Below are 20,508 nucleotides of genomic sequence, written 5' to 3' on the forward strand. Positions count from 1 at the left end.
GGGTATGTGCCCGCAACCAAGGTACATGCCCTTGACTGGAAATGAACCCAGGACCCCTGAGTCCGCAGGCCGACGCTCCATCCACTGAGCCAAACCGGTCAGGGCAAACCTGATAGTATTTAAGATCTATATTTAGGTGGTAAAACTACAATGTAATTATTACCATGAAAGTCAAGATAACAATTATTCTAAGGGGAGGGAAGGATGTATTCGGGGCTTCTGGGGACCAATGTTCTGTCTCTTGAGTGGTTACATGGATGTTTGCTCTATATTCATTTGTTAAACTGCATATTAAAGTCTTATGTATTGCTCTCTCTATATATTTCAAAGTAAGAAAATATGTTGTTTTCCTTTAATACAAGAGCGGTGAAGCAGTAGGGACAATGGGTACAGACAGCTCAAGAAGCTTGGTTTGGTGAGGGAGTGATAATTGCCTCCATACACATTCTCTCGTTTTTATTTTCACGAATTAAGCACCCTGAGTTTTAGCTGGGCATGACACCATCCAGGGAGAGACTTTTTTTTAGCCTCTTCTGTCCTAGGTGTGGCTCTGTGTCTAAGTGTAGTCCACCTCCTGCATGACAAAGTGCTTTCCTGCTGGCTGGGCTATGACTACAATCTATCTGCCTTTGACCCAGAGGTGGAAGCCACATGTTGAGAATGGCAGAGCCAAGCCCTAACAGCATCCCTGTAATTATGTGAAGCAGAAATGTCTATTCACCTTCGATTGCCCAATTACCTTTGTATTATTATGAGAATGAAATATACTTGTATCTTATTTAAGTCACTTTTATTTTTTAAAATAATTCTTTATTGTTGAAAGTATTACATATATCCCCCTTTCCCCCCCATTCACCCCCCTCTAGCCCGCCCTGTCTCCCCCCTTCCCCCCAGGCCTTCAGCACCCTATTGTCTGTGTCCATGGGTTATGCATATATGCATACAAGGTCTTTGGTTGATTACCTCCCACTCACCCACCCACCCTCCCCCACATTCCCTCTGAGATTCTGCACTCTGTTCTATGCTTTGAATCTCTGGATCCATTCCATTCACCAGTTTATTTTGTTACTTAGATTCCACGTATGAGTGCGATCATGTGATACTTGTCTTTCTCTGAATGTTTAAGTCACTTTTATAGCAACTTAGTCTGTGCACTGATACAGTTATGAAGGAAAGTTGAGAAATATGGTAATACCTAGAGGGGGGATGAAAGAACAAGGAAGGAATTCTAAATAATGGAGATAACAGACATGTTTAAATGTTGATGGGAAGAATTATAATAGAAGAAAAGGTTAAAGATATAGTAATGAGATTTTTTAAAAAATGGAGCAGGTACCTGAGAAGATAGGAAGAGATAGAATACAGAGCCATGTGTCAAAGAAGTGACCTTTGACACAAAGGGATATTTGCTCTGTTTTAGAAGAAAGAGAGATGATGGGTGCAGAGGTAGGTTATTTGTAAATATCTTGCTGAAAGATGAGAGAGTTCCTATTTAAAGTCTTCATTTTCTGTAGGAAACATAAAGCATTAGGTGAGCATGGAGGGAGAGCGAACTGGCAGAGGTTTGGTAGAGTGAGAAGATATGAAACCCTTATTATGGAGAAATGTGGTATTATGAGCACAAAGTGTTGAGTGACCATTTGAAGAGGGTAATCATGAATTTAGGGTACTACCAGTCTCCCAGAAAGGTGAAATTGTTCAGGGGTTGGCAGATGTAGATGGATTAGGTCCATTCAGAACTGGGATTACAGCAGCTAGGGGCAACAGAGGTGAGGAGGAAAGATAATTTTTCCAAGAAAAGGATTTTAACAATAGGCTATGGAATCAGGGTTGAATATGGAGGAACATAAAGACAGAAGGAGACTAATAGTTGAAACTGAAAAAAAAAAAAAGAATGTGGAAGTCTCAATGACATTGAAAAACTATTGCTCTTATTAGTAAGTGAGCTGGAAATAAGACAGTTTTAGTTGAATGGCGAATGTTGGAATGAATGATTCAGATGTAGTAAAGATGTCAAGTTCCTGGGAGTAACTGTGAATACAAGAAGATGAGGGGAAGCTAAGTTATTAGGTGATAACATCCCTAACAGAGAAGAGAAATCTCCGCAGTGTGTGGTAATATAATTTTGTCTTTAAAGATAAGTAGGAGATTATTTAGTAGAGAAAAGGGTAAGATGAGGAGAAGGTAGAAAAGAGGAGAGGGAAAGAGGTACCGGGAAAAATAAAATTCATGGCATACTGGGGAACAGAAAGCCTAGTCAGAAGTTAGGGTGCCTTGGTAGAAGTTCCTGGAGAAACTGGAAAGGTAGGATGAAAATAAATTCTGAAAAAATGGGTATGAAAGTCCAAGTAGTGTGGATTTTATTTTTAAAGCCCAAGTTGTCAATCATGATGTCACAGACACTGGTGTGTAAAATGATTACAAGTAATATACATTTTTATTTTCTTTATTTTCTTTAGGGCTAATGACTTGTGAACAGGTGAATTTGTGGGTTTTATGACTTTGAAAAATTCTTTCCCATTTTGTCCTTGAATACTGTCCCTCTTCTGTTCACTTTGTTCTCTTCTAGAACTTCTACTAGTATATTGGACCTATCTCTATATATATGCTAGGCAGGACACTGAATCAGTGTCAACCGATCAATGATAGGAAGACCAATAAATCAATTTTAAATCATTATAATCCTATATAATAAAAGCCTAATATGTTAAGTATCCTGTCGTCCAGTCACCCGTTCAACCAATCAAATATGCTAATGATATGCTAAGGCCACTCAACCACTTGCTATGATGTGCACTGACCACCTGGGGGCAGATACTCTGACTGGTAGGTTAGCTTCCTGCTGGGGTCCAGCCAATGGGGACTAAGCCAGACAGGCCAAACATGCCCTGGAGCCCTCCCGCAGTCCCTCCCTGGCTGGCCAACCTCCTGCATCCCTCCCTGGGCCCTATTGTGCACCGGTGGGGTCCCTCAGCCTGGCCTGCACCCTCTTGCAATCTGGCCTGAGGGACCCCCCCTCCCTGCCGAGTGCATGAATTTCATGCACTGGGCCTCTAGTTTAAAATATTTGTAAATGTTAGTACTTCTGAAATATATTAAATATAAAGATCATTGTTTACTATCTCATTCTAGATCTCTGCTATTACAAAGATGAATTACCTTAGCATACATATCCAGATTCAAAGCCAAATACACAGATATTTCTCAAGTACTTTTCACCTAATTCTAATCCATATTTTTAAGTTTCAGGACTTAATTTGTTTATTGTTCAAGTCCTGGAACAAAATGTAAATAATAATGTATTTCCATTAAAATGTGTAAGTACAGTGCAAATTAAAACTAAGATTAACAAACTTCCTTAGGACAAAGAGTTATTTTTCAAGTTTCTGTATTTACAGGGACTGCTTACCTATGATGAGCCTGTGAAGAGCACCCTTATCTCCATTAATAGCAGCAGCATGAACTTGGGATGCTAATGAGGAGCCAGTAAAGAACAAGTTCTCTGATCTGTTCATAGTCTTCTCAGCAACTGAAGAAACCTGAAACAATTATTTAAGCCATGAGCATACGCAGGAAACATTTCTAAAAGCTGTCTCATTCGTTGGAAATAGATATATTATAAATATGGTTTACTAGAAGCTGTGACTAGGATTCAAAAAATCTGCAGCCCTGGTCCTAGAATTGCCTTAATGTGGCAAATTGGGTGACCCTTTGTGCAAGTTGCTCATCTTTATTATGAAGGGATTAGATGCTCCTAAAACTTTTCTCAGGGGCTATCCCAGGGGAAAAAAATGGGGGGGAGGGAGAATATTTAACATTAGGCACAGTGCCCCAAAACCACAAGTTAATACAAGTAATTTAACTCGACAAAATATTAAACATTAGAATTGATATTGGGAATAAAGGTAATGACCAAGCCACAAAATAAGTATGACATGAACTTAATTGTTAGGTCAGAATTAACCACATTTGAGTGCTAAATTAAAACCTAGTTCTTTTTTCATGCAGATAAAAGACAGAATTTTTTTTAAGGCAGAATTTTAAATTTTTGTTGTTTCCTGGTTGCCCACCAGGGAAATACACCTAGCTTGAGACCCTGGACTCAGGATCTTACTTGGAACACCACATCATTAGAATTAACCATGTTTCATTAAGGAATTTTTTTTTTCTGATTAGTAGTCTGATATGGTTGCTAGAACTATCTAGAAATGCACTATATGCTTAGGAAAATAGTGAGTTCTCTATCACGATCGTATAAGCAGAGGCTGTATTACGTCAGAAATGCAGCAAGAATTCAAGCACCTGATGGGAAAGGAAGAGGGGCAGTTGCATCAATGAACTTAAACTTTCTCCCAAAACATAAGACTTCCCATCAAAGCTGAATGCCTAAATGGAGGAGGGAGGTTAAGAACTGTAAGAAACACAGGGAGTCATGGGGTTCAGGCACACTGGAGCACACATACAGCTATGTAAAGAGAGCAGCTGTTAATGAGCTCCTTAATAGCTTCCGTGAGGGTAGGCAAGGCCCTCTTTTGATTTTACCAAGGAGCATCACTCCAATCTTTGTGACTCCCGAGAATTTGAGAGTTTTGTAAGAGAAATGATCACTACTGATGAGCTAGGACTTGTGTTGGCACTGACAGGGATTTTTGGTTCAAATGCTGCCTCAGAATGAAGGTGTTTTCTTAATTTTGGTAAAGGTCAGCTCTTCGTGTCTTTATTTTCATGGGCGTTGTGAGACACTTGTCATGTCTGAGCATGTCTGTCATGTCAGAAAAGCCACTCTCATATGCAGGCTATATTTAAGTGACTTGAGAGAAGCTACAAAACAGGGGTGGAGGTAGAAACACAATAGAGGAATAATTGCACTACGGCTGTAGGCTCTATTCCATTAATAATAAGCAGCGTGTCCTTTGGCTACCTCAGCTCTCAGACTTCCTATAAAATATGAAAATGGAAAAGGTAGACCATGTTGATTCATTCAACAAGTTAAGTATTATGGATGGAAAAAAAAAAGGCCACATGCTAACCTGACTAGTTCAGGGAAGACCTGCATGGCGGTGGTGCAAACTCAAAGACCTAAAGTAACCACAAAGGATGTCTGAAATTAAATATTTAACTGAAAGCAGTTTATAGTGGGTAGTCATGGCCTAGGCCAGTATTTTCCGTGACAAAGATCAATTTCGATCTTTACTGAGCCTATTGTCTTTGTGCATGTAAGATAACATACCTGTGAAATGTCTGGGTCACTTGTAACTTCCCTTTTTCTGGACCCTCAGGGCACAACAAATGGCACCAGGGCTGGAAACCACAAATTCCCTCATTGTTATTGTTATCATGTTAATCGTCAACTGTTAACTATGTTAACTGTCCTGTGTCCATCTATGTAAAAGAAGCATATGTCCATCATTTCACTTTTTATCCAATCTCAGAGGTTTCCCTACCTGCCCCTCCCCAATCCCATTTGCTTTCTCCCATCTCCCTAATCTATCACCAATGGATTTCATGTAACCCACTTACGTCTTCCCCTTTGATGGTAATTTATAAAAACAAGGTAAGAAAACAAAAACCAAAAAACCAGCCATCCTCTGGAGCATTATCCCAATCTGTTGAGATTTTGCTTCCCGGCAAATGACGCCAGTTTGGCTCAAATAAACTCACAAAAATTCTTGACAGGTTTGAATGTTTTTACGTTAACAGTACCAACTATGTGCTAGGTATTGTTCTGAACTCTAATACATGTCATTTTAGATTCTAAGTGTTCAGAATTTTACCAGACAGGAAACTTAACTAAAGTCTTGGTTTTGCCACTATCTAATTTTGTCACCGTGGGAAAGTGATGGTCTATGTTTTTTTTGCTTATTTGTCTTTTTGGCTCAAATTATTACTTTAGAGCTACTGTGGGTTTTTTTTCTGTAATCATATTTATAGACGAAAATCAAGACCACTTTAATTATAAAATGCAAAGGTATCGTCATCACTACTAATTATAAAACAAGCCAGTGTAATAAATGGTCTAATAATTTATAACTGTACAAAACTAGTGGTGCTGTAGTCACAAGCAAGGAAGAGTAATTCTGATTAGGACTAAAGGGCTGGTTGGTTGCGTGGGAAGGTCTCAGAGGCTGTGACATTTTAGATGAGATTCCAGACAGAAAAGAGGTGAAGGCCATTCCAGGCGGCAGGAAAGCTGGAGCAAAGGCAAGGCATAGGGAGAACCACAAAAAAGAAGAATGCATCCAGGTACTTAGTCGTGATTGGTCGGCTACCATGTGGGGCAGGTGACCCGGCTGGGTGTTTGTAGCTGAGACCGGAGAGCGGAGGCCACGCGAAGATCCTCAACTGGCTAATGAGCTCCGTCAACTGTCTTGTGGGCAGTGACCACGCGTTAGCAGCGCTCTCACGCTTGAGCTTCTGTTTACAACGTGCTTTCCCATCCCATCCCGTATCTACTCCTCATCCGCGCCCGAAGAGACAATGAGGGATGCGTCGTTTACTTATTCAACCGAGGCCCCCAGAAGTGGCTCCGACTTAGCAGGCATGAGCGCGGAAAGCAGAGGCAGCAGGCGGGGAGGCCAAGGATGGAGGCTCAGGCCACAGGTCAGGCCAGGAGGACCACGAGTCTCAGGCAGGGGCCACGGCGGTGCGATTGGAGCTTCCCCAACCAGGCACCCTACTACTCACCCTCGCCTCCGCCAGGACTCGCGTCCCGGGGGCGGCTCCAGGAGGCACGACCCCCACTGGGCCGCCCCACCCGCCAGGAGCCAAGACCGTACCTACATCCGGCCGGGGCAGATACCCCACTGCGCTAAACCTAACGGGGTCCCTCTGAAGGCCGCTGACTCTGGACCGCACACCCTTCTGGGAATTGTAGTCCCCATCCCTCCGAAAACACCGGGTACTCCGGCTCTCCGCCCTTTCTATCCCACAGAGCCTCGCGCGCAGAGAACCCCGTAGACCTGGGCTGACAGCCTGACGGGAAAGGAGTTCTGGATGCGCGATGACGTGCTCAGCGGAAGTGGTCAAGGACTACGTTTCCCGACGTGCTCCGAGGTGGGCGGGACCCGGAAGTGAGGGTTGAGAGGCCTCTCTGGAAGTTGTCCCGGGTGTGCGCCGCGGGAGCTCCGGGTCGAGAGGACGGGGTGTCGCTGCCGGGAGATTCCTCCGCTGCCGCCGGCCCCGGGAGCCCTGCCCTTTCCTAACCCAACCCCACCTTACCCAGTCCCAGCGGCCAACGCCTGTCCCTGCCGCGGATCTCAGCGTTACCATGAATCCTGCCGTCTTCCTAGCCTTCCCCGACTTGAGATGCTCCCTGCTGCTCCTGGTGAGTGAGGGGAGGAATGACAGACCCTTCGACAGACGCGCGGACGGCGGGAGGCCGTCGCCGAGGGGGAACACCTCGGCCCCTACCCCTGCGTTCCTATCTTTTTCTTCGGTGGCGAGGAGTACACCCTCCGCCGCCGCCTTAGCTCTCGGCATTCGTCTGTCCACTTTCCAGGCCCGGGGTCCCCGAGGCCTGAGAAACCGCGGCCGGCGCTTGGGACCCATAAACGGGAGAGTTATCCCTGGGGAAAGGCTACGAGGGAGGATCACAGCCGGGCTCGCTCCTCCTGTGCCCGGAGTACGGAGGTTGTCTCGGGCGCGAGGGCTCCTGGACCGGGCGGTAGTCCGAATCGCCAAGGACGGGGGGTAGACCGCTGCTGTTCCCTCTCATCACCTCCTTTCGGAAGGGGTGAGGCCCGCAGTTGCTGGGGTCGTGCGAATCTCGCCCCGGAGCCCTGAACCGGTGCCCGGGTTGGCAGGGCTCTCTGTTGTGGCTTGATATGATTGGCTGGGAACCCGGAACCGGAGGCTGGCTTGGTCTCCAGTGGGGAATAAAGGTTGGAGGCTGAAATTACTTGCAGCCCGGGGCCCAAGACCTCCCTCAGTGTTTGTTACAGCACCTCTCCCAAATGTAAGCCGAGTTGTTGTTTGGTGCTCCTGATTTGCGGGTGATCACATTTTTTTTGCATCCGTATGCACTCATTCCTGAACTCCTCCTCCTGCTCAGCTCCATCCCATCCTATAAGGAATCCTTCCTCAGTCCCCTTTCCTCCAGAGTTCATCGTGAGTGTGCAACCCAAGTAATCCATCCATGCTGCAGGTCAAGTTGAGACAAAAGTGAAGGGCTAACTCCATATGGAAAAAAATGACATACCTTTAATTGCGCTGTTATATAACATTGGGCAAAAACTTTAATTGCAAAATTTTTGAAAATATAATTTTATTTCAGAGAAGAAGGGAGAGAGAGAGAAAGAAACATCAATGATGAGAAATAATTATTGATCAGCTGCCTTCTGCACCGAGCCTGCAACCCGGGCCCTGACCCGAATTGAACTGCAACCTCCTGGTTCATAGGTCGACGCTCAAGCACTAAGCCTCGCCGGCTGGGCAATTGTGGATTTTTTAAACACCAAATTTAAGATGGACATTAAGTCAAAATCACTTTCTTTACAATTTAAAGAAACATAATTAAGTCACTCAGAGGAAATCATGCTGGTTACCAGGAGAACTGAGACTTCAGTCAGGTCTCTTGACTTACAGTGCTTGTTTCACCATAGTACATTACATTTTTAATATTTGTGTTTAAAATAGTTTCCCTTCCTCCCTGTACCCTTCTTCTTTCTCACTTACCTCTGTGATTTACAAGTCATACATGAAAACCATATACAGTATTAGCTTGAACCTTTTCAGTGGAAAAGCACTATAAAGAAAACTAAAGGGGCTGGCTGTCAATATTTTTGAGAACTAAAAACTGTATATAAATGTGTTAGTATTAAATGATTAAATGATAAAGTGTCTTATTGCCACTATACCACAATGAGTGATTTCTGTATATAGGGAAATATTCTGTATAAAGTTGATTTTTGGTAATTTCATTATACACTGTGGTTCTCTTTTCCTTCTCATTGTTATTAGAGGCCAGTCTCTTTTTGAGGACACTAGATAATGTTATTTTTTTATATCCATATAGTGGCCTGAAATATGAGTTGTCTGCCAGAAATCACTTTTCAATTACCAAAAAAAAAAAAAAAAAGCAAAAGGAAAAAAAATCTTAAAATAGTGGAAAGAAAAGTTGACACTGAATAGAAAGCTATATCAGATGTACTTGAAATGGTATGTTTGATTGGAGAGCTAAGTTTAAGAAGGAGCAAGAATTTGTTTTGAAATAATTTATGCTTTTTATAGAAAACCTACAAATCCAGTTAAAGATAAAAGAAGGAATTTTTTTTTTCTGGTAATTCTAAAATCTAGTTAACATTTTGCATATTTATCTAAGTAAATGTAGAGAAATAGAAACTTAGAAATCATTTTAGAAAATACCTGTAAGATTAATGGGCTGGAAAATAAAGCCCAAGAAAAAGTTTAATAAACAAGAATTACAAGACATGCTAGATTCAATTCAAACACAGTGTTTACCAAAGTAGTTTTAGCAATTTATACCAGTTAGCAAATATTTGTAAAATATCTGTCTAGTCGTAATGAGCTATTTATCTAACTGGAAATTATGTCTCAGTGATGGAATTCGCTTACTCAGTACCTGTTTGAAAATATGTCCTTTATCTTTCCCAATGTATTTTATTCCTCCTCCTTCACTTCTGTCAGATTTGTTTATTCCCTCCCATGTACAGCCGCTGAGTATTCAAGTTTCCACCTAGCTGAGGTCATCATTTTTTCCTTAAGTAGCCTGTTCTAAAAAGCCACATATTCTCTTACTACAATAATTTTTTTCAGGCAAACTGTACCTCAGCCCTAAAGGACTAGATCTATCCAGACTTAGTGGTGTTCATAAAATAACAACTGAAACATATAATCCTAAACTTTTGTAGGCAAGTGGTTTCCCCGGATCTCAAAGGCATTTTGGAACATCACTCTGTGCCTAAAAAGCTCATTGTGGCCCTAGCTGGTTTGGCTCAATGGATAGAGCGTTTCAGCCTGCGACTGAAGAGTCCCAGGTTCGATTCCTGCCAAGGGCAAATGCCTGGGTTGCGGGCTTGATCCTCAGGAGGAGGTGTGCAGGAGGCAGCCGATCAATGATTCTCTCTCATCATTGATGTTTCTATCTCTCTCTCCCTCTTTCTTCCTCTCTAAAATCAATAAAAAAAAATATATATATTTTAAAAAGCTCATTGTGATCATTTTTTTCCCTGGGCATAAATACAAAATTATAAAAAATGTACAAAAGATACACATACAATGATATTTACTACAAATCTTCAAATATATCCTCAGGTAACTTTTCTAGAATTATATTTCTTGGATCCCATGGCATGTCAGTTATTTAGGATTTCTGATACATTGTACCAAATTGCTCTACTGAAAAGTCTACCAATGTGTATTCCTACCAATGGTGTATGTGTATTCTTCCTCACACTAAACAATCAGTGGGTGTTTTGTCATATGTGCCAATTTAGTAGTCCAAAAATGGTATCTGACTTAAAATTTACATTTATTTGATTACCACCAAAGTTGAATATTTTTTCATATTTATTAACCATTTATATTTCTCTATGTGTATGTAATGTAAGTGTTCACGTTATTTGTCCCCTTTTTAAAAAAAATGTTTACTTTTTACATCCTCAAGTTATTCAGAATAGAATAGTAAATCAGATAAGATACAATTTGAGGACAATAGAAAGTGTTATTACTTTGTTCATTTAGTGTCCGTTCAAGAGGTAGCATAGTGCAAAAAATCCTAGACTAGATGTTAGGGCATCTATACACAAGTTCCAAGTCTTCCATATACTTAATACTGTAACTAACCTAGAATAAATCACCTATGTAACTTTTTTGTAAGCACATTGAATTGAATGATTCCGTGATTCTTTGTGTAGTCTATCTTGTATTTCAAAAAGGAAATTTCTCTAACTCCCCTAATTAATAGAGTTACTATTTGACTGGGTATTTCCTCCAAAAAAAAAAAAAAAAAGTCTGCTAGCTTTTCAACATGTTGCAGGTCTGTGCCCCCTCACTCTGTTATTCAGGGTAAAGAAAAGCATGCTTTGGTCACAGCTCTCCTGATATTGGCAATTGCTGTGCTCCCTTTCATCTAACCAAGTAAGTGATTAAAAATAGTTGGACTTTTCACAGCCTTTATTGATCTTTAGTCTGCCTTTCATTCCATAGAGAGGCGCTTTCTGTGACCTAGGCTGCAGAGACTTTTTCATTGGTATTTTTACTTTCCTCCTGTTATTTGAATGCCTGTTTGCTATTTTCTATGAAGGAGAAAAATATACTTGATATTCATATCATGCTTCCAAGAAACTTATAATTTGGTGGGGTAGAGAAGATGTGTATGTCAATAATTAGAATTCCAAGAGGGAAGTGATAGGTGCCCTAATATACTTGTAGAAGTGGGTTACAGATCTTGCTGCTACATAGAAGTGTGGTTGTGAACCTCGGCATCTGCATCACCTGGGAGCTGCTGCTAGCATCCTCACACCAGGTCTACTGAGTCAGAATCTGACGCATATATACCCATTATAGAGGACAGCTGTAGATGTTTGAAAGAGGCATTACTTACTTTTCAGTGGGAGAATAGGAGAAGTCTTCTTGAAAAAAGATGAGAGTAGGGCCTTGAAAGGTTAATTTTCAGTCCTGAATGGAATGAATAAAAAAGTTTAATAACTTAATAAATCTTTAACATGAGTACCTGTTTTATTTTGCTTTTTTAAGAAGTCTGCCGTCTGGCTTGCTGACATGGCCAGATGTCAGAATTGGCCCTAAAGAGTCTTGCAAACCCTTTGGTGAATTTCCATGAGAACAGGTTATTATTTTCTTAGCCAAAATAAAGATGGTGGTCTTTTAATGGATTTTCACAGCATTCAAATTACTCCATTCAAGAGAGGAGGGAAAAATGCCACTTTGCAGAAGTGTCTTGTGTAATACTGTAGATCTCGGGTATAATAGTTAAAAGCAATGAAAATAAGGAAGAAATCATCTCAGGAAAACATTCTAGTAGTATATGAGCTAAGGAAAACCGTTGGGAGAATAGCCAAGTGCCAGTTCTTTTTCCTTGAGATGATCAGAATCTATTCATGGGACTTTGATAATTGGATTTAAGAACTTTTTTTAAAAAAAGGTCTTTAGGAATCAGAAGAATTTTTGACCCTGGTAAAAGTAATTGGGGCCCTTTTTATTTTTGTGGGACTCTCCCATCAGTGTCTTGCTCAGGTCAGTAGTCAGGAAGGGATATAAAAACCATGCAGTTATAATGACTGAAGTTAGAATTGTCTAGAGTTGTGCTGTAAATTTAAATTTATTAAAATTAAATAAAATATAAAGTTCCATTCCTCAGTTACAGTAACCATATTTCAGGTGCTCAATAGTCATGTAGCTAGTGGCTGCTGTATATATCAATACAGATTATGGAACATTCTATCGTTGCAGAAAGTGCTATTGGATAGGGAGAACTTCACTTTGTCTCAGAAAGAAAGACAAGTTGAGGTTAAACAATGAGGAAAATGTCTCAAGTAGTGTTTCAAAACTGGAACATACATCTTGTCTGTCCAAGGGCAATCACCAGGAGAATGTCCACAAATCTTATCAGTGAGCACAGATTTGCCTTTTGATTGGCTGTAGCAAATTTAGGGAAGCACCAGAAAATACTAGTTAAAATTAGAAAATAAAAGTTTGAGTGTTAATATTGATTCGTCTAAAAGGGCAAGTCACTTTCCTTCTTGAGACCTTAGTTTTTCAACTAAAAATTGAGTGAAATTGAATAGACTGTTTTGGGCTTTGTGATTTAAGAGGCTGCAGTTGTCTCTGTGGTAAATCCCCTTTGAGGTGACATCTTTAGAAATGATACTTTAGAGTAGTGATTTTCAACTGGGGTGTCACAAGAATTTTTTTTTAAATCTTCACCCAAGGATATTTTCCATTGATTTTTTTTTTTTTTGAGAGAGAGAGAGAGAGGGAGAGAGAAACATTGATGTGAGAAACATCGATCTGTTGCCTCCCATACTTGCTCTGACCCAGGAATCAAACCTGCAACCAGGGTATATGCCCTGATTGTGAATTGAACCCACAACCTTTTGGTGTACGGAATGATATTCCAACCAACTGATCCACTTGGCCAGGGCATGCCACAAGGATTTTTAAAACATGCAAAACCTACCTGACTATTTAGGGGCACTGACATTTCCCCCCTTAGATTATAAAATAAAAAAATGACTACAGCCAATACAACAATGGCCATCTGGTGTGAATGAATCAAAATTATACCCTTTTTTGTCAGACCAGCAAAAAATATATATTTTTGGTGTGCTGCAGAATTTTAGTAATTAGTTTATGAGTGCCAGGAGATGAAAAGATTGAACATTGTTGCTTTAGAGGAAATTTCATTTTACTTTATTATTTTTAAAAAATATATTTTTATTGATTTCAGAGAGTAAGGGAGAGGTAGAGAGATTGAAACATCAATGATGAGAGAGAATCATTGATCAGCTGCCTCTTGTGCACCCCACACTGGGGATCGAGCCTGCAACCCAGGCATATGCCCTGACTGGGAATTGAACTGTGACCTCCTGGTTCATAGGTTGATGCTCAACCACTGAGCCACGCCTGCTGGGCAAGAGGAATTTTTATTGACTAAGAACATACCTACATTTTAGTGGGGAAATTACCAGTAAAAAGATCGCCTGTTGATATGTTTTGTTTTCCTCAGGTATCAGAAGGATACCTTTTCCCAGGAGCTAATCTTCTAATTAGTGAATGTGCATATCTTACTGCCTACTTTAAAATAAATGGCTAGAAGTCATATGAGCTCATGAAGACAGACTAATATTTAATATTTAAAGCAGCTTGCTAAGAAATTTGAGCCAACTCTAAAGTATGATTTAGTGATGGAGTAGAGCTCATGAATAAGTTTTAAACAGAGTTAAAATTTCTTGGTAGTTGAAACAAGATACTCTCATAGTTAAATGCCTGATATTTTGCTGTTCTGTTGTATTTGGAGTTTTGGAAAATTCAACTTTTAAAAAGTTACTGACACAGCAATGAGGTCTATCTCTGCAGAAAGAACAGTTTCAAGTAAAGTGTGATTTAGAGTTATCCTGAGAAGAAATTTAGACATTCTAAATTCTTTTGATTTCTGGCCCAACTGCAGTAAAATCTCTGCTACCTGGTGACAAGCTCACACTTCTGTAATGACATCACATTCTGAAAGAGCTAAGAGAATAAAGAAGAGCTATTTGTTGTTGTTTTTTTTGTAGTCAAAGTAATTTCTTAGAAAACATCTACTTAAATTGACTCATTCATCAAACTTTCTAGTACCAGTTTTTACTATAAGAGTTGATACTAATTCTCTTAGAAAGTCTTTGATCTGCTTACAATTAACAAAAGTATCACAGTATTGCAAAATACTTGGCTCTTTGCTTAATCTTCGAACGAACAGAAACCTTAATTTCACTGGAGAGCTATAAAAACTATACTACATTTTTTCCCATAGACTGGGCACTGTTTAACATTTTAATGTATAGTTGACTCTTGAGCAATGTGGGAATAAGGATCGCTGACCCTTTCCCCCTTCCAACACACACACTGTTGAAGATCTTTGTATAACTTTCGACTCCCCCAAAACTTAACTAATAGCCTACTATTGACCAAGAAGCCTTACCAATAATATAAACAGTTGATTAACACATTATTTGTATTATGTACTGAATTTTTACATTAAAGTAAGCTAGAGAGAAAATGTTAATAAAAAATCATAAGAAAGAAAATACATTTACAGGATTACATGTATTTATTGAACACAACTACAACCATGTATAAGTGTACCCATGCATTTCAAACCTGTGTTGTTTAAGGGTCAACCGTATGTCCTTCCATTTTTTTGTGTGTATATTTGAAAGGACTTTTAACAGTAACATGTACATTTTGAGCAAGGTAGGATTGGGCTCTTGCTCTTATTTGATCCTGGGATAGAGTGGTAGACCATTGGTGACCTGGATTATAGAAGCAAAAGATGCCCATGCATGTACATGTGCTTGTACCCATATAACTTGAAAATGACACGTAACTTGACCATTAAACTTAAAAAGTTATTTAACCTTTCTGAGCTTTCATTTTCTCACCTATCAAATAGGGATAAAGACCTCTTCTGCAGAGTTCTGGGAAGACAAAATGAGACTCTTTGTGAATGTGTCCATGGCACATTGTAGGCCCTTACACTTTTCTGGTTTCTGCCACATATTAGGTGTTCAAAAAATGTTGTTTAGATGAGGGACAGTGAGTGAGTGAATGAATGAATCATTTCCTTTTTTTGTAATTTTCAAATTGTCCATCCAGTGGTATTAAAATTGGGTGCACTGAAATGAACTGGCATGACTAGTGTCCAGCCTCTGTGGTCTTCTAATGCTCATAATTGCACTGTCATAAAAACAGCCTAATCGTGTGACTATTAAGTGAGTAAGTTATCTGCCTAGCTCTGTTTTATAACTGTACTTAGTTTTGTACTTATATTTATTATGTAATGATGAACCCTGTTTAGACACTTGATTGGAGAAGTCACTTAGCCTATTTGAGTCTTATCATTTAACAAATATTTGCACTTACCATATGTCAGATATTGCAAAGTTTCATTTTCCTTATTTATAAAGTAGGAATAATATAATTCCTGCTTCAGCTTCAGAGTTGCTGTGAAGATATAAAAAATAATATATGTGCTTGTGAACAGTAAATATAAGTTGTTACACTGGAATACTGTTGCATGCTTCAAACATGCTTATTACTTGGATTCTTCCACTGGAAGCCTAGGTATGCAATATATATTCCTTTCAGGGAGAGTTGGTACATTATGAAATAGTTCTGGATTTCCAGGATAACTGACAATACTAGACTATAGATTGACATCAAAGCTAGAAAGGCCTAGTTCATTTCTGGCTCTATGTGATATTAAGCAAATTTCCTTATCTTTCTGACCCTCAAATTTTCTATTTTAAAAGTGAGGATAATTCTGCAAGGTTGTAAGGTTAAGGTATATATAAAGTACTTTGCATTACCTGGCATATAGGATGTATTTTTGTTTTGTAAGGTAATGAATAGAGAAGGAAACCTTATCAAACTGATGAAGTCATCATTATGAAATGGAGAAAGTACCTTGGAGGAGAATAGTGCTTGTGCTGGCCATCTTTCTGTGCTTTTACTATTTTTTTAACCTTCTGAAATGGGTAAATGGATGAGGACTTTTATTTTAAAAGTCTGATTGTAAAATTAGTGGTTTCTTAAAGTGCTTATTAACTTGTCTCTTTCCCCTGTAAGTTATGACATAGTCTTATTAAAATAGTGACAAAAATAACTATGATTGATAAGAAATAACTAACTTGATATGCATGTCTGCTTTTAGTACAAAAGCAAATAAATTCCTGTAAGTGGTATAAATGAAGTGGTGAAACATGCTTTATGCTTTACTCTTTGAAAGGTATCATTTGCTCCACATAGAAAAATATCATTTCTATTACTTTGTACACTCAAAATCATTCAAAAATATATCTTTGACTGTTGTAATTGATGAGATTTGAAAAAACGATGACAATTTTTAAAAAAATATCTTTCTCTAGTTGAATTTATAAGGGAAGAGAAGATTATCAGAGCAGATTTTTGGTCAATGAAAAAATGCAAAAATAAAAATCCTATTTCTGTAAGTGTGGAAGGTTTAAAATTGCTGGTTATATGGTTTCATTTGTCCCTATAAGCCTAACTTACATATACCATAGTTATCCCTTCAATATTGCTTTCAGTGGAGTGTAAAGTTATTTACACATAGTATGTATAATATTTACTACTTCAGTAAATTTTGGCCATTAAGCTAAATTACTGTTCATTGATTTGATGAAAACTGAGGATATGACAAATTCTTTTTAATTTAGATACTGTGATGAAGGTATTTGGTGAGAACCTATCCTATCTAATAAAGAGGGAATATGCTAATTGACCCTCTCACCGTAGCAAAGAAGGCGGCTCCCACAGCCAATAAGGAGGGGAATATGCTAATTGACTGGCCAGCCCTCAAAAAGATGGCGGTGCCCACAGCCAATGAGGAGGGAATATGCTAATTGACTGCCCCACCCTCAAAGATGGCGGCGCTCACAGCCACAAGATGGCGGCGCCCAGTCCCTCAGGCCTGCCTGAGTGGTAGGTGAGTGGCAAGGCCAGGCCCGGCCGCTCCGCACGCCTGCCTCCTAAGTCCCCCAGTCCTCTCAGCCCCCCCATCTGCCCAGGGCCGGCCCGAAGCGCAGGCAAGCCCCAGATGTCGGCTGTCCAGCTGCCCAGGGCTGGCTGAGGCTCAGGTAACCAGGGCCGGCCGAGGCTCGCCCTGCTGACAGTGGCAGCAGCAGAGGTATGATGGGGGCGTTGCCTTCCCCTCATCGCCGGTTTGCGTCCTGCCCCTGAGGACTCCCGGACTGTGAGAGGGGCAGGCCGGGCTGAGGGACACCCCCCCAATGCATGAATTTTCATGCACTGGGCCTCTAGTTGGTATATAAGACAGTTCAAGATGGGTATTTCAACTTACATCAGGAAAAGGCCACTATATGATTTTGCTTTTCTAATGTTTGAATACATTTACAGATCCCTCCCGTTGGGAAGATGGCTACTTGGTTAGAAAAGAAGGTTACATTGTGTTTTCCAGTCCATAATGCTAAGTTATAAAGGTTTCCTTGATATACACTTGACCAACAGAGTGGTTTAAGGTATATAAAAAGATGAGCCTTCAAGAAATAGCTTTTAAATCCAAGAAGTGCCTAATATTCTGTAGCAAAATAATCAGATTTTCAGTCTTTTCTTTCTCATTTGACCCTCAAGAGGCAAGAGAAACCACGTGGCTAGATATGACTGAAGTAGTTATGCACAAGGCTGTTGTGTTTGATGCCTTAGTGGTCTTTTTTAGCTTACTTTATTTGGGGACTACTGCTTTGTACTGTAGTAGTAACTTCCCTTGATCATCTATAGCTGTTACTTCTAATACAGAATGGATTGTGATATTAGGAAATTAGCAAAGAGCTCGTCTATATTCCCACATGACATGATTTTTGAAGAATCTATCACTTCTTTTGGAATATTACAATGCTTTGAAGTACAGCAAGCCCTTGAATAATGTCATTTTGTTCAATGTTGTTTTGTTATAAAGTTGATGAGATGCTGTAGGAACTTAACTCTTGTTTATATCAATTGGTTTGTTATATGTTGTTTCCCTTAAAATCACAGAACAACGTTAAGTGGAGGCTTACTGCACTAAGTTAATAAATATAGTTAATAAATATACTTGAATGAACTTTTTAAAAATGATGATTGTGCTCCCCAGGTAATCTTCTGTTCATAATCTTTATAGCATTTCAGTTACCTACTGCATTTCTTCTTGAAATGCTGTTCTTCCTGCTTCTTTATGCTCCCGTAGTTTGTTTTCTCTGTTTCTCTCTCTGTTCCTCACTGGTTGGGGGAAGGGAAAAGGCCTACATTTAAGACAGAAGACAGTAAGGAGGTAAATGTGGATATTCTCTGATGTACTAAGAGCTTCTTTTCTCCTTTTCCATCACATCTTGTCATCCAGTCATTTTAACTCACAGCTTTAACTGTTGCCTCTCTAAAGATTGGAGAAGCGTGGGGGCCTGTTAACACTTCGGTCCTTGGGCTCAGTTACTTTCTTGGTGCTTTAGTCCTGGGTATATGAAAAGTGGTCAAATACAATTTCCAGATTTTTCATGCTAGTTGGTAGAAAGCACCTCATCTCTGTCAGCTGTTTTCTCATTGACTGGGCAAGGCATATAAATAGTGAAATTGCTGTAGATCAGTGATTACAAAGAAATTCTTTCTCCAAAATAGTCTTAACTCCTCTTTTAGTATCACCAGTCACCTAGGTTTATGACTTTGGCTTGTTGAACTTTTCAACCCTTTAGCTTGTCATCATGACCTGTTTGTCTTTGGAAAGTTTCCCCAAATCTCCTCTATCCCAGTCCAGGCCCTTGTTTTTCTTCCTTGTTACCATTGTACTCTTTGTCATAAAATTATGGAACACTAATCTTTCCTACATCTTGAAGTCACTGTGCTCCTCCCTTAATGAGAAGTCTCCTTTATTATTTTCTGCTACAGTAGATATCAACCCCTGTATCTGATTTTCAAGGGTATTATACTCACTCTTCTAAGACTTTGGTTTTTTCATTAACAATCTGGCTCCAACTTCATCTTCCAATACACACTACATGAACTTCCATAGTCAGGTTTTGCTACTGACTTACTTTTTCCACAGGAATCATTCTGTTTAACTCATACAGTGCACTTTGCCTTTTTCTTGCCTTCTCTCTAAATCAGTGGTTCTCAACCATCTGGCCCTTTAAATACAGTTCCTCATGTTGTGACCCAACCATAAAATTATTTTCGTTGCTACTTCATAACTGTAATGTTGCTACTGTTATGAATCGTAATGTAAATATCTGATATGCAGGATGGTCTTAGGCGACCCCTGTGAAAGGGTCATTTGACCGCCAAAGGGGTCTCGACCCACAGGTTGAGAACCGCTGCTCTAAATGTTTGTAGTTTACTTTCTATAAGTCTTACAGTACTTGCATCATATATCTTGTGTGCTCATTTTTCATGCGTGGTCATGAAGCTCTTGAAGGACAGAATATGCCTTTGAACTCCCTACAGGTCCTACCAGGTTCAGCACTTCCATCCCCATAGGTTCTCATCCAGATACTGCCATAACCTTGTGGAAGAATAGGAGGATATGTTCTTGTACATGATAGGATTGTGATGAATGTGTAGAATGGAAAGGTGAGTAGATGCTCAGCCTGGTGAGGTAAAACTTTGCAGTGGCACTGCTTTTACAGTGGATTGGTTTGTCCTGTACTAGGTGTACCGGTTAATAATGGTGGATTTTGTAATCAAAGAAAACATGATAATTTCAAGAAAAACATCAAAAGTGCTTTATTCAAAGTAATGTCCATCGCTAGCTACACATTTTCCCCATCTTTCAGATAATTTGTGGTTACTGTCCCAGTAGAACTTGTTTTGAGGCAAACCATTCAGAGACCCAATTTTCCACTTCTTCGTACGTTTTGAAGTGCTGCTCAGAAAGTGTATGTGCCTTCGATCGGAACAAGTGGTAATCTGAAGGAGCAAGGTCTGGTGAATACAGCGGGTGGGTTAATACTTCCCAAGCAAGATCTGTCAACATGTCTTTAACTGGTTTTGAAGTGTGTGATGGTGTGTCATCATGAGACAAAATCACTTTGCCGTGTCTTCTGGCACATTCTGGTCGTTTCATGATCAAAGCGTGGTTCAAATAAATTATTTGTTGTCGATAGCGATCAGTATTAACGGTTTCACCTGGTTTTAGAAGCTCTTAATACACCACACCTTCCTGATCCCACCAAATGCAGAGCATTGTCTTCTTTACTGAAGCGATTTGGCCTTGCAGTTGATGTTGATGGTTGACCTGGATCAACCCATGATTTTGTGCTTTTGGGATTC

General features: G+C 39.8%; 2 protein-coding genes across 9 annotated transcripts in view; one reads left to right on the forward strand and one right to left on the reverse strand.

Moving 5' to 3' along the window:
• Nucleotides 1-7,034, reverse strand: part of INVS (inversin) — a 113,594-nt gene extending 106,560 nt beyond the window's left edge. Inside the window, exons 1-2 of one of the 6 annotated variants that reach the window (XM_014462383.2) lie at nucleotides 6,270-6,657; nucleotides 3,410-3,539 (exon numbers count right to left, since the gene is read on the reverse strand). In XM_014462383.2, coding sequence (XP_014317869.1) covers nucleotides 3,410-3,539; nucleotides 6,270-6,272 — 133 coding nt within the window. In that variant the 5' untranslated portion in view covers nucleotides 6,273-6,657. The other 5 variants (XM_006096461.3, XM_023760335.1, XM_023760333.1 and 2 more) reach the window with 5 other exon arrangements.
• Nucleotides 7,035-7,072: 38 nt separating this feature from the next.
• ERP44 (endoplasmic reticulum protein 44) overlaps nucleotides 7,073-20,508 on the forward strand; it is a 58,759-nt gene continuing 45,323 nt past the window's right edge. The window contains exon 1 of one of the 3 annotated variants that reach the window (XM_006096464.3): nucleotides 7,073-7,324. In XM_006096464.3, the coding sequence (XP_006096526.1) occupies nucleotides 7,268-7,324 (57 nt within the window). In that variant the 5' untranslated portion in view covers nucleotides 7,073-7,267. The remainder of the gene's footprint in view (nucleotides 7,325-20,508) is intronic. The other 2 variants (XM_014462388.2, XM_023760340.1) reach the window with 2 other exon arrangements.

Source organism: Myotis lucifugus, unplaced genomic scaffold (genome assembly GCF_000147115.1).
Source record: "Myotis lucifugus unplaced genomic scaffold, Myoluc2.0 scaffold_180, whole genome shotgun sequence".
Lineage (NCBI taxonomy): Eukaryota > Metazoa > Chordata > Mammalia > Chiroptera > Vespertilionidae > Myotis > Myotis lucifugus.